This window comes from Pinus tabuliformis, chromosome 4_1 (assembly GCF_031772625.1).
Source record: "Pinus tabuliformis cultivar Carrire ecotype Pingquan chromosome 4_1, CPIR1, whole genome shotgun sequence".
NCBI lineage: Eukaryota > Viridiplantae > Streptophyta > Pinopsida > Pinales > Pinaceae > Pinus > Pinus tabuliformis.
The window spans coordinates 140,741,987-140,765,285 of record NC_142303.1 but is presented as its reverse complement, the minus strand read 5'-3'; the positions used below and the strand labels follow the sequence as shown (position 1 = coordinate 140,765,285).

The following is a 23,299-nucleotide window of genomic DNA, read 5'->3' as shown; positions in this document are numbered from 1 at the left end:
CAACGATTTTCGAGGCATCAACACGGAGGAGGATCAATAGGATTCATAGGTTCTTCCACATCAGGGATCGTCTCATCTTCTTTTTCCTTCGGTTCCCCGGTGTCAGCTTCTTTAGATCCCCTTAAAGTAGGAAGATTGTCTATCTTGCTAAGAGCCATATCTTCGTCAAAGGTGACATCATCACTAATCTCAACTTCCCTTTGACTAGCTACATAGATTCTATAGCCCTTAGTATTTTCGCTATAGCCCACGAAGATTCCTTTTTTTCCAGATGCACCCTATTTATTCCTTTTTTCTTTAGGCACATGAAAATATACAGTGCTTCCAAAAATTCTAAAATGAGATACATCAGGTTTCTTATCGGTGAACATTTCTTCGGGATTCTTGGAACCCAATGCTTGATGAGGGCATCGGTTTTGTACATATACGACGGTATTTGCAGCTTCGACCCATAGAAACTTCGGAAGTCTTTGATCATGGAGCATAGCACGGACAACTTCCACAATTGTATGATTCTTCCTTTCTGCCACACCATTCTATTCAGGAGTGTATGGTGTAGTAGTCTCCCTTTTAATGCTAGCCTCTTTGCAAAAGTCATGAAACTCACTGGATTCATATTCAGTCCCATTATCAGTCCTTAAGATCTTGATCTTCTTTTCGGTTTGATTCTCAATCAAGGCTTTAAAGTGCCAAAACCAGGAGAACACTTCATCCTTCTTTTTCAAGAAGTATATCCAAGTCTTGTGAGAATAATCATCTATAAAAGTGAGGTAATATAAATATCCTCCCAAGGAGTTCACAGGAATCATACCAGATATGTTTGAGTGAACCAACTGTAATATATCGGAGGTCTTGCTTTGGCTTGAGGGGAATGGTCCCCTTTTGAGCTTCCCTTCAGCACATCCTGGACATACACCTTCCTGCTCTAATCTGAACTCGAGCATCTTGGTCACCATTTTTCTGACATCGGTAGAGCTTTATAATGAAGGTGAGCAAACCTCTGATGCCATAGTTCGGACTGAAGAGATGTGTCACAAGACATGACACCCAACAGACTTCCACCGACCTGATATAATGAATCAACTTGAAACCCAAGAGTAAAAGCATCTTTAAAATTCTTTTTCCATACACGTACCTTGCCATCACTGAAGGCCACCTTGTAGCCTTTGTCTTCCATTGCCAAAATGGACACCAGGTTCTTTTTGAGATCAGGTACATATAATACATCTTGTAAGTGGATGGTATTACCCTGATTCAATTGATGAGTGACATTTCCTATGCCTTTCATGAGATATTTTGAATTATCTCCAAGAACAATTTCCAGGTTGGTTTCCTTCTCTACCAGATTATAGAGAGCTTCTTTGTAACTAGTGAATTGCCTTGAGGCACCATTATTAATAAGCCAATTTCCCAGCGAGTCCGGGGGAGCAGTAGTAGATGGAGTTGCTGGTAGATAATATTCATCTTGCTTATTGTTAACAGTGTTAGAACATACTTGGAATTTCTTGCCTTCTTGAATGGTTGTCCTCTTCCATGATTTCCGACACTTCTTTTACTTCTGCCATTTGACCTGCCATTCCTTTGATTGCCTTGAGAGTGATTTTGATCATCGTCCCGGTGTGAGTCCCTTTTATCAGGGCACTCCCTTGCATAGTGACCCATTTTATTGCAATTGTAACATCGTTCTTTTCTTCCACCCTTTGGTCCAGCCTTTCCTTTGAATTTAGCCCCGGAATTGTTTCTTCTTTTAGTATGAGAAGAAAAGGCAGTGGGATGACTTTTAAGTATGGGTATTTCTTGCTCTTCCATCCTTGTTTCTTGTTGAATGCATCTGGCCATTAATTCCTCAAATCTAGGAATTACGTTATTGTTGAGAAGAGAGTCTTGAATATATACCATTCAGATGGCAGTCCTCCAAGAGTTGTGAGTGTCATTTCCCTGTCAGGAATTATTTCCCCAATAGATAGGAGATCGTTCTTGATCTCGATGATCCTTAAGAAATATGCTTGCATACTCTCATCTTTGCCCTTCTTAATTTCCTTCAGCTTATTTCTAAGAAACAAGACTTGATTTGCATCATTAACTTTAAATAAACTCACCAGTCTATCATAGATTTCCTTGGAGATGTTCAGCGCGGAAACAGAGGCCACCAAGCGCTTGTCGATAGAGTCCTAGATGATCTTCCTTGCTTTGACTTCTCCCTTGGTCCATTTGTTCCTAGCAGTGTCGGATGCATTTGATGGAGGCTCAACAATCCCGCCTCTCACATGGTCCAACACTTCCTGCTCTTCTAATGTTAGATCGAGAGACATCTTCCATCCGTGATAGTCAAACTTCTCACGGAGTTTGTCTTCAGCAGGGAAGTGTGTTGAGGACTCCATGATTTCTTTTTAAGATAGCCTTGCCAACCTTCTCTTCGGTGATTGCTCTTGCTCTTGCTCTTGCTTGGGCTTTGTCTTCACCTCAGCTCATTTAACCATGTTAAATTATGGTATGTTCTATGCTTAGAACAATTTACTTATTTTTCTTCTTATTAGCCACAGATTTGCAATCACATATACATTAAGTAAAGTGCAGATAGAACATTAAATGATCAACAGAAAACATGCCAAGACAAGAGACACAAGATGTGGCGGCTAGCCAGGGACAAACCCCAATGCGGGGAAACCCTTTGATCAAATTTTCTTTTATCTTCAATAGTTCAACAGAGAGAAATAGTACAAAATCTGAATTCTGTAATTTTATATTAGCAGCAGCAAACCCTCGATCAACAAAGTCAAACTTGGTCAAACTAGCTGAAATTGACCTCTAAAATACTTGGTCAATTTTGGGTCAACTTGTCCTCGAACAGACTGAAGAAACAACCTTTGAACAACCCCAAATTTCAGTGAATTTGCAGATTTCTGAAGTCAACTTGCAACTCTAAACTAGGGCAGTCAACACCGGTCAAACTAGAGGTCAAATCACCTCGATTTTCATGCCAAAAATTGCGGCCTGCCTAGGAGAGGCAACCACACCCAATCCGCACTTTTGGAAGGTCAACGCTTGGTCAACGCTGGTCAAAGAGATGACCTGCTTCCCTAGCGTCTTTCTTTCTGCATCTTCCTTGCCCTAGGACATCTTCCTTTCAGCCACACGTGTGAGAGAGTGAGGCTCCTTTTATGCGTAGGAAAGAGAGAGAAGATGAGTGAATTGAATTGTCCAAATGAGAAGAATGCTCCTTGTATTTATATGCAAACGTTGAGGTTGAATAGACATGACCGTTGGGCTTCTGAGCCTACATAAGTTTGCTGGCCGACTCTGACAATTTGTCCATAATCAAAATAAATTCATATCTCCATAAATACTTATCAGAATCGGATGATTTTTAGATCAATCCTACACCTCTCGATGAGAGGAATCTAGGTAAAATATCAGAAGCCATAAATAAGGTGATCCACATGGAGTTTGGTCCTAGTTGCTAATTTTAACACATGTTGATTTTCTTAGGCAATTAGTATTAGCACAATATTTCTGAAATCTTGATAATTACTTTTGATGCAGATCTTCTTTTAACTTATTTCAACATATCATTCAACAATTACGCGTTAGAGATTCAACCATAAAGAACAATAGAACAGTAGAGATCACAACACACAAGATTTACCTTGGGAAAACCCAATATAGGGAAAATCTCAACAATCTTTTCAATTGAGAATTTTTTCTTGTTCAATGAGAGACACACCCAGACCTATGGGCAAACCTGGTCTTTTCCTCCAAGTCAAGTCATGCAATTTGATCCTGCACTTCGCTCTTGATGTTGCACTTCCAGAATTTCGGCCCTTATGCAATAACCAATTACCCAAGAATTTTGGTCCTGCAACAGTTGCCCTGACAACCTAGAAATTTTGGCCCCCTGCAATAGTTTCCCCAGAAAAATGCAAACGACCGAGAGAGAGATTACTCCACTTGTGTGAGATACTAGGGATAGAGAAAAGATAGAAAACTCGACCTTCTTTTTCATCCTCCTTTGTCCTTCTTGTCCTTTGCTCACTTGCCCATAAATTGTCTTGTGTGAGAGAATATGAATGTTGAGCTGCCTTTATATAGTAGTCTGTCTTGGGTGAATGGACGTGTCTCTTGCTCAGGGCCGACTTGACTTCGAGGGAAGCTGACTTGTCACTTTTGGAGCCAAAATTTACATTTCGAAAATTCAAATTTTTATCTTTCAAAAGTCACAATGGGACTTTGACTCAAGATAAATTTTCTTTTGACTCAGGTATTTATAAATATGCTTTACAATGATAAATACAATTACATCAAGTGACCAAATGTACATTATGAAGACTGACCATAATTACAAATTCAACACTTTGACTTTATCTTTTGACCAAAATAAAGCATGAAGAACATGCTTGATAATAATAATAATTTTTCTTTTTTTGTTTTACATGAAATACATATTAATCCAAGTACAATTATGAAGACCATACCTAGTTACAATTTAAACACCCCCTCCCGCCCCGCGCCGCCCCCCCCCCCCCCCCCCCCCCCCCCCCAAAAAAAAAAAAAAAACATGATAGATTCTAAAAAATAAAACGTCTAAAGCTCTGAACATTTTCAAAATTATCATCTGCTGCAAAAGAAACCATTATCTGTTGTAGATGCTTATATGCTTCAAAAGCCCAATGTCTGTATCTTCACCACTGTGAGATGCAAGATAGCTGCCGTAAAACTTGATCTCCAATTTGAAAGTGAGTAATTTTTCCTGTTCTAACACTCAACTATTCCCTTGAATTTAAGGGCCCCTCCATCATGTGGTCCAACCTTCAAATCACTGGGTTTTTCATTCACCCAGAAACACCTGCCGTGTAACAAAACATTTTTACTTAACCCAAAATTTTCAAGCACAAACTGATATCAAGACCTCATATGGGTGAAAATCCCATCCGAGTCATCAGCAGTGATGCTCACTGGTGCTCTAGAGGATCAACCAAGATATGTGACTTATCTGCGGTACTCAGCTCCTCACACCTTGTGCATTTTTGGCTACATAACATATGACAGTCGAATTTCTGTTTCTGGGTCCTGCTGTTCAACAAAAAAAACAGGGAAGATTGAACATAAATTCCACTAGTTTTGATCTTTCTGATAAATGTGCATAGTTCCATGAATCAGAATTTAGATTCATTATTGAATCTTTATCGATTAACACAATTCTAATTGTAAGTTAAGTCTATTACTTCAAACATCATATAGAAAATATTTTGAAGTTTAGATTATGATTCTCAGATACAGATAATCATCTCAAGTAAGGAGTTGAGTGCAGTTTCTGGGTGCATTTTCAGTGTATGAAATAAATGTATAGGAGGGTTGGAGGAAGAGAGTGTCCTGCCGGCTATAGAGGTCAAGATCTTATTTTTACTATAACAGTTCCAAATAGATTAATTTTATGTCATTCAAAAAATCTTAAACAACTCTAGCAACAGCTTCACAAACGGAAAATTGTCCCATTGCCAATAAGACTTTATTTGTGGAAATTTTGATGCTTCTGTCATAGCATCTAATGGTAAGTTATTAACTGAATGATGGTATCAATCATGAAGGTTCTTGAGTTGACATTTTTTATTGCAGGTGTGGAGACCTGATGATTCACTCATTGTTTCAATCAACTCAAGGTATTTTATTCATTTGATGCCAGTATTTTCATTTCTGAAACATGGTAAAAGAATGATTTAACTTTTTACCAATAGTTAATATTTGTTATTGTTCTTTGGGTTAACTTGGTGTTTGTGGATGTTGATCCATCCAGCCACATGGTTCTTGCTTTCTTTCTAAGTCCTCTCATGCAAGTATCACCAAAGAATCCTAATGTGTTAATGCACTAATCCTTCAGAGCACATGTCCCCAAGCTTGAGCCAAAATGTTACCCCATCATATTGCATGACGGTCTCTTGTTATTTTCATCAAATGATACGATTTGCAACATGATATGCATGGATTTTTGATGGATTATATACATACACCTTTGAATTTTTTCTTGGAGATGATGCTTTTTGTGGTTGAGTAGATTGATGATCATGCTCTTGTTATTACTTTTTAATGATCATGGAGCATGGTACCTCATTTGAAGAAAGTGTAACTAGGTTTGGTCTTCATAAATGTAATTTTGATCTTTGTACTTGTAAAAGAAAAGAAATATTATTTTTGTAAATTATAAAAATGAGTTTCTTGCTCATTGCATAGGTCTAGCACATGTTAAAGTGCTATAGGAAAGTCAAAGAGTCAAAGAAAAATATTGAAGAGCTCTTCTTGAGCATATATAAAATGTATATGAGTCAACCTAGTGTCTAGATCAGCCCTCCAAGACAAGCACAAGAAGAAGTCATCCAGCAAAATGATGTAGAAAGCAGTCATGTCGGCCTCAAAATATATATAAATATCAAGTCGGCTCACATATGGAGACACATCCTTTCAATGGACATGTTGGCTCAAATACAGGGACAAACAACTATATAAAGGAGCCTGTACCCTCGCAGTTTTACAGTGACATCTTTGCATACCTCTCTAAAATCTCGGACAAGTAAAGTGGTACAGGAATCTCGGATGAAGACAACAGTTCAGTGTTTCGTATGGAGGAGGATCCCTGTGGTTTTCGGATGAGTATCTCAGATAAAGTCTCGGCCTCCCTGAAGTCTTGAAGATCTCTGTCTCAGCATACCTAACACAGTCATAGTCTCGGCTCATGTGTGATGTGAAGGATCTAGGTGATCTCACAGTAACACCCTCTCATAGTCTCGGTATAATGAGAAGGATCTTGGTGTAGCATACATCCTAGACACAATCATGTCTGCGACATAATTGCAATCATGATATCAGTCATGATCCTAATGAAGACAAGGTCAAGATAATGATGAAGACCTCGGTACAGCTATCATTTATATATACGTCTAAATGGAGATCTCATTGGTGTTGAAGTCTCTAAATTTACTTAGTTTAGAAACCCTTCATGCATTTTTTTTGATTTATTCCTACCTACTTGTTATTTTTCTTTAACAAGTTATTTACAAGGTAAATACTGAAAATAAACACCAGTGCATGCTCAACATATTACATATCAACAACTAAAAGAAACAAGAACAAACACACCACATGACACCATTATTTTTGGACCAATGTCCCCGGAAAAACCCAATGCGGGAAAATCGGTGCAGCGATCTGAGGGTTTTCTTATTAAGCAATATCAGAGTACAATCTGGGTGCCAAAACTGGCCTACCCAATAGAGAATTTCCTTAGTAGCTATACCTCACAGTTTGAGAGAAATCTCCTGGCTGAAACCCCGGAAAATCTGTCTAGCAACTCGTCAGCACAAAACTGCTCTGCAACCCCAGTGTCTGCCCAATTTGGATTGCGTCAGCCCTAGGAGGCCCTGCGTCAGCTTTCTGGGCCTTTGCGTCAAACACGCTGGCCTCTCTGGTGCTCTGCGCAACACTTCGTTGCCTCTGCGTGGTGCTGCGTGAGCCCTTGTTGGCTCTGCGTCACTCTCCTTGGCTGCTGCGCTACTCTCCCGGCACAATCTCTTCCTTCTCTGTTTCTCTGTACTCAATGCCCCTCAGTTGCTCTCCCGATCACTGATTCTATCTCTCTTAGCAAACCCCACTCTAGAGAATAGAATGATTGATCATCTGGTATATTCTCCAAGTGACCCTCAAGCCTCCTCTTATACTTTTCCTGTTGACATCTCAACTGCTGAGATTAAGTCCCTAATCAATGGCTAAGATTAGATTTGGCTTGATCCATGTCTTTTGGACCACTCTAACACAAATTCATATTGATACACATTAATATTTTATTTTCCCTAAGTTTAGACATAGGGACTCCATTAAAATATTAATTATTTTAATATCTCCTGATCTGTTTAGAATCTGCCCAAACCCTTTCTGGGTATTGAAGATCTCATGTGCCCCAATCTCTCAACCAAATTTTGTGGCTAGAGCACATCCGATGCTACCCCAAATCAACAATTGGTGTGATAAAGTTGTCGTTGAAGGTGTAGCATTGGTGCAATAGTAATGAAGATCTCTATGAAGAAGCAGTCATGGTGCAGCAATGATGATGATCTCAGCAGTGACAAAGAAGAGGACTGGTGTCTTGGTCTTGGAGTGGCATAATAGGTCAAGGGTCATGGTCTTGGTATTCGTCAATTGGAATCTCTATAAGAAGAATTTTGTGCGGGTTTCCTCTCCAAGAGGGAGAGGTTTTGGCCTTGGCAGAAAGCCAACATCTTGTGTTTTTGTCTCTTTGTTTTGGTAGCTATTTGATGAACTAAGAACACACACTCTAATAATAACAAGTGAAGATTGTGCTAAGAAGAAAAGGTTAAAATACCTCACAAATAGTTATCATGCCAAGAAAAATCTCATTAACTCTAAGTGTCCTAGATTCTTCAACATGGTGTCAGAGCTAAGGTGCTGAAGTCAAAGGAAGGGCAGCAAAAAGAGACATACAAGGATCCATTTTCAAGAAGGGCATCAAAGCAAGTTGAAGGGCTTTGTCAAGATTGAAGGATTAGTCTACAACAAGCAATCTACAATAGCAAGGGTTTTTGTCTATATAATCAAGGAGACAGTCTACAACAACAAGAAGCTTTTATCTCCATAGTCATCATCAAAAGGCCACCAAGACCCTCATCAAGATGTCTACAAAGCAAAGGACCTCAAAATCAAAGATCACATCATCTTGGAACAGGTTGAAACCCTAGCAACAGTCCTGATCGACACTACAAAAGAAGGCAAAACATATTAAAGGCAAGAAGGTATTGTTACCTTAAAGGCTATAAATCAAGCAAGGATCATCTCCTTGCCATAGATTCATCCAAGGAAGCAACAAATCATCCTCATCAAAGGAGCAACCTTTTCTATTAAGGAAAAGGCTTTCTCATTTGAAAGAAGATCATTCAAGAGGAATCTGTAATTGTTAAATTGGCAACTAGGGCCAAACTTCATGTGGGTCATCTTATTCATGGCTAATAATATTTTTATTAGATTCCTCTCGTCGAGAGGTGTAGGATTGATCTAAAGATCATCCGATTCTGATAAGTATTTATGGAGATATGAATTTATTTTGATTATGGAATTATTATCAAGCCGACCTACAACTCATGTAGGCTCAGAAGCCCAATAGTCGCATCTATTCAAACATCAACATTGTGTATAAATACAAGAGGACTTTTCTTCATTTGCACTCACTCATCTTAGCACATCTCTCTCTCTCTATTGCGTAGAAAAGAGTCTCTTCTCTACTGTGCAGAAAAGGGTCTCTCTCTCACACATGTGAAGCCGGATCTGCTGAAACTAACACTGCAATTGCAGATCCAAACTTTGACCAGCGTGGACCATCAAACCTCCTCTTCTGATCTGTGCTGTAGGTTCATCTGAACCTCCTTTGAAGGCTGCAACTTTTGGTGGTGGAATCAAGCCGATCCGACGGTCGGTTTGTGAGATATCGACTGCCCTAGTTTTGATGATGAAGCCACTAATGTTGATGCCGCTGCTCTAGGGTTTGCTACTGCTGATATAAATTAGATTTATTGTACTATTTCTCTCTGCTAAATTATTGAAGATAAAAGAAGATTTGATCAAAGGGTTTCCTCACACATTGTGGGGTTTGTCCTTAGCTAGCCGCCACATCTTGTGTTTCTTGTCTTGGCTTGTTTTCTGTCGATCGTTTAATGTTCTATCTTCACTTTACTTTATGTGCATGTGATTGCAAATATGTGGAGTATAATAAGAAAAGAAGTAAACTATTATAAGCATAGAACATACTGTTGACCACTACTGGTCATCTTCCCATGCGGTACACCCTCTTTTCTTGGCAGAAAGAGATAGCACCTGAACGACGTGTCCGTGCCAGCCTACAGTCATTAGCAGCTTGATCATTTCAATTGTAAACCCAGTCTGCATGTATGAATTGTAAATAATCTAAGCAGATCAGAGTCATGTATGTAAAATTGCCTAGGTGGACCTAACTTTCTATGATAATCTATGTCCCGGAAGGTTTTTCGTCTCACCGATCCATGGATCGGCAAAGTTTTCCTTCAAACCTGACCCCAAAGCCGGGATGGATTTTGTCATTAGAACTTTAGGAGAATCCTAGTGTGTTAATCTGCTAGATTATAGTTGTGTCGCAGAACTGGGTGATTTATGAGGGTCTGTATTAAGTGGGTTTGTCCCCTTGAGATGTAAATTGTAAAAAAGTCATCATGAAATGTGTCTTGGGGGTTGAAAATGTTTTAAATCCCCTCGTGAGTCCTAAGTCCTAGGTCCTAGGTGATGTTTCCAAAGGCTTAGTTCGATGATCCATGAAATAAAATAATAAAATAAATAAAAATTAAGAAATTTAAAAAATTTAAAAAATAATAATAAAAAATTAATTGAATAAATCGACGGATGAGATCAAGAGATGTCTTGATCCTCATCAACGGTCGAGATCATTTCTACATGGATCATTCAAACTAGCCGTTGGGATCATTTCCTTTATATAGAGTCTTAGATGGTCATTTCAGAGGAATTGGATCTGTGAGTCTGATACTGAAGAAGCTCTCTTGTAAATCTGTTTCTGGTTAATAAAAGAAGACTTTGGGGTCCATATCTTGCTGGTGTTACTCTCTTAAAATGCTGTGAGATTGTTTCATTTTCTGCATATGTTATTTTCAGCCGTTAATAATAGCTTTTCGTAGAGTATTGTGAGCACAGGTATCTTGTTCACTTGCTGGGGTTTGAGTGCTGTTAGGGTTTCTGAAGTAATGGCAGGTATCTCCATTACTGTTTGAGATCTAGCAGCATTTTTGCCCTCTTTGTTGACGGTTGTTTTGAGCTGTGCAGAAAACATTTTCTGAAGGAATTTTGTGGGCGTTCGGGGAAGTTCTCGGCTGAACCAGCCAACTCCCGCAAGCATTTTTTTTGCTGAGCCCAGTTGGATTTGATCCTGGGTCTATCATTCGGTTTATTTTTCTAATTTGCATGAGAGATTTTCTGAAGTTCTTCACAGTGAAAACCTAAAATTTCTGTTTCCTTAAAATATTTCCGTGCTTATTGCCGAATCTGGCTGTTAAGGGGCCAAATCTGTACATTAATCAGTTGTTTCAGGGTTTCAAATTTTTGATCTAGGGTTTTAAATTTCTGTTTTGTACAAATTTAATTAGGGCTTTTGTTTTCTCTTGAAACTACAGGACTGCCATCAAGGGTAACACGCCGACACACTGTGCATAAGCAACAGATTTCAACGAAAGGCATTCTTTGGTTTGCTGGTTTATACATGCACAAACACAAGTTTTCCGCCGTCATCTTCATTGTATCCACGCTATCAGGCATTGAAACTCTGCAGTAAGCCGTCAATAAGTGATTTACATCAAGCAAGCCAATCTGCTGAGCCGTCAATGCATCATCCGTGATAATCTTTTGGGCCTGTGAGGAATCGTTTTTCTTCTTGGCGTTGCTGCTCAGGCATCAAATCCCACGTCAAGCCGATCAAAATCAGCAGACTCAAAATTGGGGTTCGGAAATTATATCATGAGTTTCATCAGCAGTATTTATCATAGCCATAGCCATGGAATGTCGTAGATCTGGTGGTCACCACTGTTATTCTGGCCGCCGATTCAGTTGTAAGGAGATTCGATTATCAAATCGCTGGGCATCGATCTTCATTCACGCCGGCAACAGAGAAAAAAGCGTTCAACAGTGGCATTTTTCCGCGTGAATACCGTCTACCGCCATCTCCATTGTTGCAGCTTTTCAAAACGCAATCCCGTGCCTAAACCGATTTGAAAACCAAGTAAATCTGCGGCTCAGGTTGAAGTTTCTCAAACAATTAATGCATTTGCGTATCAGGTTATAGGTTGGGCGATCTTCAAGGATATCAGGGTCAATCCGTCAGTTTCGTTTCCGGACCAGAAGACTCATTACCGCAGCCAAATCGTGGATAGCAGTTTCTGGATGTCGTTCTGGTCATCATGTCAAACCAGCATCTGTACCGAAGTTCTGTCACGCACATAAACCTCCTTCGACTTCCATATCGCGTGCCAGCAATAGCGTAAGAACCTGCATGAGACAGCGAGGACGCAGATACATTTCGTGTGCACGCGTTGGTAACAGGTATTCGTATCGGCTTCAGGTAAAATTTTTACGCCTGCGTTTAAGCTTCGAATCAATATTTCCCTGCCGTCGTTTTGTTTGATACGCTCAGTTAGCAGCTCGGTATTGTATATAGTTTTGGTTCTCATTTTCGTTTTAATGCGTTTTGATTTTTTTTGTTATGTTAGCAGCGTAGGTCTCAATAGGTTTAGATATATTTCGATTTAGTTTTGTATATATGTATATGTAAGCTTTAGAATTAGGATTTTGTTATATTTAGATTTTAATTTTTTTTATTTTGAATTTAGGTTGTAATTTAGATGTTAGCGTAGTTTAAATTTCTTATAGTTTTGGCTTTTTTTTTTTAAATTTAATAAAAAAATTAAAAAAAAATAAAAATGTTGGTTAGTGTTTTGGTTTAGAATTTGTTAAGTTTTATTTTTTAATTTAGTTTTAATTTAGTGACATTTTTATTTTGCATTTAAAATAGATTTAAATTTTTCAATTTATAAAAAAAAAGAAAAAGTAAAAAAGGGATTTGTTTATAAATTTTTTTTTTTTTTTTAGGGTTTGTTAGATTGGTTTTATTTCTAGATTTTTCAACTTTTTAGATTTTAGTTTTAATTAGATTTTAAGTTTAGTTTTGTTTTAAAATATATAAAAGAAAAAAATAATTTAAATTTCTTTAGATTTTAGATTTTCTTTTTTAGGTTTTATTTAGAAAAATAAAAAAATAAAAATAAAAATTTCGAAAAAAAATATAAAAATTTTTTTTGTGGAATTTTTTTCGTCAGATCCAGTCATTTTCGGGATTTATCATCTTTCATGCTGAGATCTAAAATTTTCTAGTCGAGATGCGAAATTGATATCTGGTTAATGTTTTATGATTCGTGGTGGTTTAAAGCATTCATCTTTCTAAATTTTTAGTTGCTGGATATCGTTCTGGTCATCGCGATTTAGCTGATACCTTTTGATGACAAATGATTGTTGTTCACGGTTTATTTCTCTATATCATCCAACAAGTGATCATCTTAACCATAATCTCTTAAGGCACTGGTCTGCTCAATTAATCAAATCCATCAAGTGCTTTTTACATCGTATCTCGTGTCTCCCAACCAACTGGTCGACAGTTGGCCTCATCATCTCACAGGGACTACCCCCCTTAGTCGCGGGAGATAGGCTTAAACAGAGGGATCGGGGATCAGAGTGACAGCCCCCGGTCTGAGCGTTGTCGTGTCAATATGCGCGACAACATTTTTTGGCGCCGTTGCCGGGGATAGAGTTTTTCTGTTCCTGGAGTTTCATCAATCATTCATCTTCTCATCGTTCTCATCTCTCATTTGAGCTGGCAGATTCGACTTTTAAGGTTATCATTTTGATCTTTTATTGCCTTATTTTTCGCCATATCATCAGCATATCTTCGGTGTGTTTCTTGTTTGGGTGGCGACTCCATTTTCTTATTTTTTCCCAGACAAGAAGCCTCCCGCACATCTGTTTGTTGATTACTTTTTGGATCCTAGAATCAGATTCATTGTTCAAGTGGCGACTCCACTTCTTTCATCTCTTAATTTTCTTGAGCAGAAATCTTTTTCTATCATCCAGTTGATCCCTTATTGTTCATCATGGATTATTCATTTAAACCATGTCATTTTACTGATAATCTCCATGATCTTCCGAAAGAGGCCGTTGGTAAATTATTTAAGTTCTCGGGTGGTGATTCGGTCACTGTTGGACAGCATTTAAATAGGTTTACTTGTGTAATGATCTTATATTGTAGATTTCCTCAATATAATCATGAAGATTTCAAGATGCGTCTATTTGTCCATTCTTTAGAGGGTGATGCCTTGAATTGGTTTAATAATTTTCCTAATGATTTTTTCACTTCTTTACAAGACATTCTCAATGCTTTTAAAGATAGATATGATAATCCAAAGAGCTTGCCTTCTACCTCTAAAATTGTGCAACAGGATGAAAGTAATTTGATAAGAAGTCCAGCTGAAAGACCCCAAGACGATTCATCATGTCAGAATGTGTCATCCACCGGAAATATTGCAGATCAAGTTCATGATAGTGAAAAATCAGGGACAAATGACAATGAAAGGGAAGAGCAAAAGCAAATTTTACAAGATCTAATGATGATGGTAAGAAATATGGAAAGCAATCAAACTAATTATGTCAATGATGTGAAAACTTTATGCACCCACCTGGAAAGACGTAATAGGGAGATTGAGGTCACGCAAAATCAGCATGCTAAAGAAATTGAGGCCATGAAAACTAAATATGAAACAGAAATTGGAAACATGCATAGCAAGATGTCAGTCTTAGAGGAAAATATGGTGACCATGAAAGCTGACCATGATAGGGAAATTGACTCTATGCAAAACAAGTTACTAACTATGGAAGAGGAAATGACTATCATGACGTTCAATCATAATAATCAGTTGGCTGACATGCAAGCAAATCATAAAGAAGAAATAAATTTCATGCAGCATTACTTGATGGACATAAAGGAAAAGAACAATAAAATGATAAAAGACATGGAAGAACATCATGCCAGACAAATCAGTGATATAAAGGATGAACACTCTAGACAGATGGATGCCATTAGAATACAGGTCCAAAGGTTTCAACAATTGGAAGATGAAAGAAACCAGGTAACATCAACAGATCAGGAGTCTTCTCATTTGCTGCAACAAGCTCCATCTTATTATGAGGAGGTTATTGATTCGATTGAAAGATGGTTAATTGAAGGTGATCCGGATAGATTTAAGAATGATAAAGATCAGATGCAGGATAAAGAAAGACATAGCTCGCATATCTTACATACTTCATCTGATAGCTTTGAAACAGAAAGTTCCGGGTCATCAGTAATTCAACCTGCCAGAAAGAAAAAGCGTAAGAGAAAGAAAATAAGAAGAAGATTTGACGCATCAGACGGCCGCGAGCAGCTTGATTTTCGGATAGGAAAAAGTCCTACCAGATGCAAAATTGGACATGGCACATCCGACAAGCAGCCGACAGATTTGCCTGAAAGCAGGCAAATGCTCAGTATGCACTATATTGAACACATCTGATGCCATGGGGCATTTTTGTATCGTATTTCTAACCCTACTCCTTGTTTTTCCGCATTTTCATTTCTGCTTTAGATAGTCAATAAATGAAGAGCTTTTATCTTTCCTGTGCTTAATGTATATGATGATTTTGGACGGACGCTACTTATATTTTGTTGTGTGTTGCATGGATGCAGATTTTGGATTCTCACATTCCTACAGAGCAGCAACGTGTCCCCAAGTAGAGCCAGATGTTGACCACTACTGGTCATCTTCCCATGCGGTACACCCTCTTTTCTTGGCAGAAAGAGATAGCACCTGAACGACGTGTCCGTGCCAGCCTACAATCATTAGCAGCTTGATCATTTCAATTGTAAACCCAGTCTGCATGTATGAATTGTAAATAATCTAAGCAGATCAGAGTCATGTATGTAAAATTGCCTAGGTGGACCTAACTTTCTATGATAATCTATGTCCCGGAAGGTTTTTCGTCTCACCGATCCATGGATCGGCAGAGTTTTCCTTCAAACCTGAACCCAAAGCCGGGATGGATTTTGTCATTAGAACTTTAGGAGAATCCTAGTGTGTTAATCTGCTAGATTATAGTTGTGTCGCAGAACTGGGTGATTTATGAGGGTCTGTATTAAGTGGGTTTGTCCCCTTGAGATGTAAATTGTAAAAAAGTCATCATGAAATGTGTCTTGGGGGTTGAAAATGTTTTAAATCCCCTCGTGAGTCCTAAGTCCTAGGTCCTAGGTGATGTTTCCAAAGGCTTAGTTCGATGATCCATGAAATAAAATAATAAAATAAATAAAAATTAAGAAATTTAAAAAATTTAAAAAATAATAATAAAAAATTAATTGAATAAATCGACGGATGAGATCAAGAGATGTCTTGATCCTCATCAACGGTCGAGATCATTTCTACATGGATCATCGAACTAACCCTAGAAGATCGAGGAGTGCTGGACCATGTGAGAGGCAATATTGTTGAGCCTCCATCAAATGCATCCGCTGCTGCTTGGAACAAATGGAAAAACTGAGAAGTAAAAACAAAGAAGATCATTCGGGACTCTATCGACAAGCACTTGGTGGCCTACATCTCTGAACTGGACACCTCCAAGGAAATCTACGATAGACTGGTGAGTTTATTTAAAGTCGATGCAAATCAAGTTTTGTTTTTTAGAAATAAGCTGAGGGAAATCAAGGGTAAAGATGAGAGTATGCAAGCATACTTTTTAAGAATCACCAAGAACAAGAACGATCTCCTATCTATTGGGGAGACTATTATTGACAGAGAAATGGCACTCACGACTCTTGGAGGATTACCATCCGAATGGTACGTGTTCAGGACTACTCTTCTGAACAATAATATAATTCCTGGTTTTGAGGAATTAATGGCTAGATACATTCAAGAAGAAACAAGGGTAGAAGAGTGTCAGGCCAGGCAGTAACTCCAATAGGCAGTAAAACTGATTCATCTTATTCCATCAGGCATGTTATTGTTATATACAAAAGGATGTGACAGTTCAGTTCATCTTCTGATGACTGTCCACATTCCTGATTAATTATTTACATGAATTCACCCAATCGTGAGGATTAGGTGTCAACATTCCCCTCCTTAATCTGAAGGGATGTTGGTGAGTCCAAGCATCATTATGAATCTTTCAAGCTTTTCCCTTCCAAGAGCTTTGGTGAAGATGTCTGCATTTTTCTCATTTGTGGAACAATGACGGAGATGGATTGTTTTGGCCTCAACATGATGTCGGATCAGATGATATTTAGTATTAATGTGCTTTGTTCGATCATGGAATTTTGGGTTCTTGGCCAACTTTATTGCAGAGGTGTTGTCAATCATGAGTGGAGTTGATTGTACTTGTTTTACTTGCAAATCTTCAAGAATTTTCCTGAGCCACACAATTTCTTTTGTTGCTTCAGCTGCTGCCACGTATTCTGCTTCTGTTGTGGAATCTGCTGGAACTGATTGTTTGCGTGATCTCCAAGAGACAACTCCTGATCCAAGACTCATAGCATATCCTGAAGTAGATACCCCAGTTTCTTTGTCTCCATCGAAGTTTGAATCAGAGTATCCGATCAGGCTGAAGTCATCCACCTGTGTGTACTTGATTCCAAAGTCTTGAGTTCCCTTCAAGTACTTTAGAACTCTTTTTGTAGCAGACCAATGTCCCTCACAAGGCTTTTTCATAAACCTGGAGAGGATTCCAACAGGCAATGAAATGTCTGGTCTGGTAGTAGTGAGGTAGTTGAGACTTCCTACAAGCTGTCTATACTTTGTTGCATCCTCAAATTCTTTTCCTTCAATAGATGTGAACTTTAAGTTTTGTTCCATTGGAGTAGTAAGTGGATTGCACTCTGTCATGCCAAACCTGTTCAACAGATCTCCAATGTATTTCTTTTGAGAAAGAAATATGGACTTTGGATGTTGGGTTACTTCAATGCCAAGATAGTAATGAACATAGCCCAAATCAGTCATTTCAAAACTTTTTCCCAATTCCTTCTTTATGGATGCAATGTAGCTTTCATTGTTCCCTGTCATTAAAAGATCATCTACATATACCACAAGATATACAACTGTTTTGCCAACTTTCTTGACAAATAAAGTTGCATCATCAAGATCAAAATGTTTGAAATTGAGTTTCAGAAGATGCTCAGTTAGTTTTTCATACCAGGCTCGAGGTGCTTGTTTGAGGCCATACAAGGACTTCACAAGTTTGCATACTTTATGTTCATGTCCTTTCACAGCAAAACCTTTAGGCTGGGACATAAAAATATTCTCTTTTAGATCTCCATTCAAGAAAGCAGTTTTTACATCCATTTGATGGACTTTCCAACCGTTCTGAGCTGCTAGTGCAAAGAGTGTCCGGATGGTGGCCCATTTTGCTGTGGGGGCAAAACTTTCCTTATAATCGACCCCTTCCTTCTGTGCAAAACCTTTTGCCACAAGCCTAGCTTTGTGCTTGTCAAGTGAGCCATCAACTTTGTACTTGTTCTTGTAGACCCACTTGCAGCCAATTGGTTTGGTTCCAAATGGAGGATCAACCAGCTTCCAAGTGCCGTTCTTTATGAGGGCATCATACTCCTTTTCCATTGCTTCTTTCCATTCATCATGAGAAGCAACTTCTTTGAAGGAAGTTGGTTCAAAATCTGTAGACAAGTTCAATTCACAATCATAAGAAACATCCATATCAACAGGTGAATTAGAGTCATCTACATCACCTCCATTTTGTCGGTTTGAATTTCTGGTTCCTGTTTTTCCAATTTCATCAGGATGAACACTTTCAAGTGTTTTTGTCAGCCACTTTGGGGGACCTTTCTGAGATGGTCCAGGCTGCTCTGTTGATTGAGCTGGGACTGAATCAAGATTGAGTCTCCCAATTCTATCAATTACATCACTTAAAGCATCATCCGTTGTTGGAGTTTCATTCGGGGGAGATTGTTCTTCAGAAGAAGATTCCACATGTTGATCTAGAATAGGAATCCCCCCTTCAAGATGTGGAATCTGATTATCAAATTCTTGAAATGATTTTGTTTTTGTGAATCTATCCAAGCGATTAAGTTGCCGCTCAACAACATTGTCAGATTTGGATGATTCAAGAAAAATTACATCTCTAGATACAACAAACTTTTTATTTACTTCATCATAGAGGCGGTATGATTTGGAGGTGTTTGAATACCCCAGGAAGATACACTTGCGACTTCTAGCACCAAGTTTGTTTCTATGTACCTTAGGTATTAAAGCATAACAGGTGGAACCAAAGACCCTGAGATGTTTTACTGAAGGAACATGTCCATACCACAATTCATAAGGAGTCTTGTTTCTTATAGCATTAGATGGACATCTATTCTTTATATATGCAGCACATAGAACAGCATCAGCCCAAAACATTATCTTTACATTTTTGAAGAAAAGCATGGATCGTACCATATTCAAGATTGTTCTATTCATTCTTTCAGCTACACCATTCTGTTGGGGATTAAAAGGCACAGTTGTTTGATGTTTGATCCCATGTTGGCGAAGATAGTTTTCAAATTCATTTGATGTATATTCTTTTCCATTATCAGTGCGAATAGACCCAATATGAGATTGTGCATCATTTTCAATCCATTTATGAAAATTCTTGAATGTTTGAAAAGCATCAGATTTGTTCTTCAATAAATAAACCCAACACATTCTGGTGTAGTCATCAATAAATGTCATGATATATTTATTTCCATTTGCAGAAGGAACAGGCATTGGACCACATAAATCTGAATGAATGAGTTCAAGCTTCCTATGTGCTCTTGAATGTGAATCATGAAAATACTGTTTGTTTTGCTTTCCTAGAATGCAACCATCACATTGCTTAAGTTTCCTAGGAATTGTAGGCAAACCAGCAACACCATTTTTCTTCAATAAGCTAACACTGTCATAGTTTAAATGTCCAAATCTAGCATGCCATAATAAACTTGATGGAAGTGTACCTTCTTCATGATGAGAAATATATGAGAAATGTTGTGCATGAGCAGAGGTTCCTTGCAGTTTGAGAAGCCTTTCTTCTTCTATTCCCCTCATGACAAGTGAGTGGTCAGATGCTTTTCCTACCTCAAGCTTGCCATCAAACATATGAATGGAGTGACCTTGCTGGCGGATGTGGACCAAGGACAACAAGTTTCTCTTGAGCTGTGGGAGATATAGAACATGATCCAGAAGAAAGTCTGGAAGACCAAGCAGTTTAAGCCTGATTGTGCCAAGCCCTGATGGCTTGATTTTTGATTGATCTGCAAAGTATACTGCTCCATCAACATTGTCAGTAAAATCTTCAAAAAAATCTTTTCATGAGTCATGTGACAGGTTGCTCTTGAATCAAGCAACCAATCATTTTTCCATGAGGCAAGTGAAGCATTAAACAAATCTTCATTTACTCCAATGTTACATTGTGCCTCAACATAGTGAGCGGATTCAGGTGCTTTACCTTTGTCTACATCATCAGTTTTACCTTTCTGTTGGTTTCTTTTCTGCTCAATTTTGTCCTATGGTAGCTTGCATGTAGAGGCATCATGTGATCCATTTCTTTTGCAGCGAATGCAATGCAGATCTGCCTTTTCTCCTTGAGAATGTCTGCCCCCCCTGTCTGCCCCCCCTGCCACCTCTTCCTCTTGTAGAATCTTGAGCAGGATGCTTTTCTTTATGAGCAAGGCACACAGTCTCTTCTGAAGACTCAGGGGTTGTCTTCTTTCCAAAAGCTTTCTCTCTTTCAGCGAACTTTTTCACAAGAGAGTCAAAGGTTATATCTTTGAGATTTTCATTTGCTTGCAAAGACTCAAGATAATTGAAGTAGGATAATGTTCCTTGAGAAAAGCAATAAGAGGGATATCCAGCTCAACCTTAGTAGATTTGATATCATGCATTATAGACTTTACTTCAGATGCAAGAGCAAGAGGATCATTATTTTGCAGTTCAAGAGTGAAGAGTTTAATCATGAGTTGGACAACTTCAAGTGCAGAATGTGAGTCATAGAGTTCTTTCAGTTTTTGTAGAGCTTCAAAGGCAGTTGAATATGATGAAATATGGCGACTCACCTCTTCATTTACAGATGCTGTGATTAATGAATAGGCTTTGCTGTTCTTGTTTTCCCAAATGACGAGCTCTTTGTCTGAGGTAGGCTGTACTGGGTCATTGTCTCCTTCTCCAACACATGCTCCTTTCCACAACTCATTGAAGATGAGGGTGTGTTTTATCATCCGGGACCATTCAGGATAGTTCTCCTTGCCAGTGAGAACTATCCCTACCATGGAGATGATTGAATGCATTCTGTAAAAAAAAACTTCTGCTGATAGAAAAATACTTCTGCTGTTAATGTATAAAATTGTACTTTTCGTGGAGGAAAAAATGTAGCTCTGGTGTAAAAAATTGTAAAAAAGGTTGCACTCTTATAGGACAAAGGTATTACCAATTCCTATATGGTGGAGATGATATCACTCGTGCAATGTAACAAATAATACAATGTTTAAACAATACATATGGCTGTCTTTCAAGACATATCTAACGCAAAGGTATCAACACCATTCAAAAGTACCATTCAAGGGAAGCGGTTTCAGTCTTCACGCATCAGCAGCACATGCATCAGCGACAGCATACTATGCCATGCTTCAACGCATCAGCAACACATCAAAACAATGCCCAATCTTTTCACACGCCTACGGTGGGCGCCATCTTCGAACCTGGGACCTCTCAAAAGAATCCCATTACACTTACAAATACCAAATACATGTCAAATTTAATTTAAATCCCTGAAAAATTCAATAAATTCTCGTCCAGTCCCTGGGACCTCAATAAATGATTTTCACCCCAGCTGTATAAAAAATGATGCACTCAGCGACTGATCGATCTTATAAAAATTGTTTCCGACAGCAGCATCCCCTAATGCCCCCCGAATTTCTCATAAATTTCCACAACTAAAGGCTGGCTAGTTCCAAGGAGAATCCGTGAACGCTAGTGGCTAAGTAGCAGCGAGCAGGTAGACCGGAAACGGAAATATTAAGGTATTACAACAGTAATCAACGTATGAAGTATGGCAGCGTGAAGCATACACAAGTATTTGTGGGAGCGGATTTATTAAAAACGCAGTGTAGTATTCAACGGGAGGCAATGTGTAGTTAGGAGAGGGTTGAGACGCTGAGGCTCCATATTGCAACTCAATCAACCGAGGTAATGTGAATTACAAGAGGTGGGACATCGTTGAGGTATGGAGGCCAGAGCTCGTTTCCTGGCAGCTATTTTAACTAGAAACGTCCAGCGTTCAAAACCTATGAAACATTCATCGTTCAGACATATGATATCAATACCATATCAGAGCAGCGTTCAATGGAATGGTGTGACATATCAGAGCAGCGTTCAATGGAATGGTGTGACATATCAGAGCAGCGTTCAATGGAATGGTGCGACTGAAACAAGTCAGAACCAACGTTCAATTATAATGTCAAAACATTCACAAAAACAATTTAACGTACAACGCTAGTGATGGAGCAGGCTAGCAGCATAAATCAGGATAGGACAGGACAACGCTCAGGTCAGGACAACGTTCAGGTGAACGTTTTATGATAGTGCTTAGACATAGTAGCAAAAGTGAATGGAGTTACAACTATTTTGAGAACTTGGCTCTGATACCATGTCAGGCCAGGCAGTAACTCCAATAGGCAGTAAAACTGATTCATCTTATTCCATCAGGCATGTTATTGTTATATACAAAAGGATGTGACAGTTTAGTTCATCTTCTAATGACTGTCCACATTCCTGATTAATTATTTACATGAATTCACCCAATCTTGAGGATTAGGTGTCAACAAAGAGCAAGAAATGCCCATGCCTAAAGGTCCTCTTGCTGTGTTTTCTTCTCATGCTAAGAAAAGAAATAATTCCGGGACTAAATCAAAAGGAAAGGCTGGACCTAAGGGTGGAAGAAAAGGACGATGTTGCATTTGCGATAAAGCAGGTCACTATGTAAGGGAGTGCCCTGATAGAAAGGACTCACACCGGGACGATGATCAAAATCCCTCTGGCAATCAAAGGAATGACAAATTCAATAGCAAAGGTAAGAGGAGAGCTAGGAATCAAGGAAGAGGACAACCATTCAAGAAGGGTAGAAATTCCAAGATGTATCAAATGCACTTGACCTAAAAAAGAACCTGGTGTCCATCTCGGCAATGGAAGACAAAGGCTACAAGGTAACCTTCAGCGATGGCAAGGTACGTATATGGAAAAATAATGTTAAAGATGCGTTTACTCTTGGGTTTCGTGTTGATTCATTATATCAGGCCGATGGAAGTCCGCTAGGTGTCATGTCTTATGACACATCTCTTCAGTCCAAACTTTGGCATCGGAGGTTTGCCCCCCTTCATTATAAATCTCTACTCGGTGTAAGACAAATGGTGACAGGGATGCCCGAATTCCAAGTAGAGAAAGAAGGTTTATGTTCAAGATGTGCCGAAGGAAAGCTCGAAAGGGGACCATTCCCCTCAAGCCAAAGCAAGATCTCCGATATATTACAGTTGGTTCACTCAGGCATATCTGAGGCTGGCATTAAGAGGGAGACTACTACACCACATACTCCTGAGCAGAATGGTGTGGCGGAAAAGAAG

The 23,299-nt window shown here is 38.7% G+C and overlaps 1 protein-coding gene across 4 annotated transcripts in view; it reads left to right on the top strand.

Moving 5' to 3' along the window:
- The window catches only part of LOC149174593 (uncharacterized), a 341,946-nt gene that overhangs the window by 268,295 nt on the left and 50,352 nt on the right, over positions 1 to 23,299 (top strand). For all 4 annotated transcript variants that reach the window (XM_089419355.1, XM_089419353.1, XM_089419356.1 and 1 more), the window contains one exon: positions 5,614 to 5,657. In XM_089419355.1, coding sequence (XP_089275481.1) covers positions 5,614 to 5,657 — 44 coding nt within the window. The remainder of the gene's footprint in view (positions 1 to 5,613; positions 5,658 to 23,299) is intronic.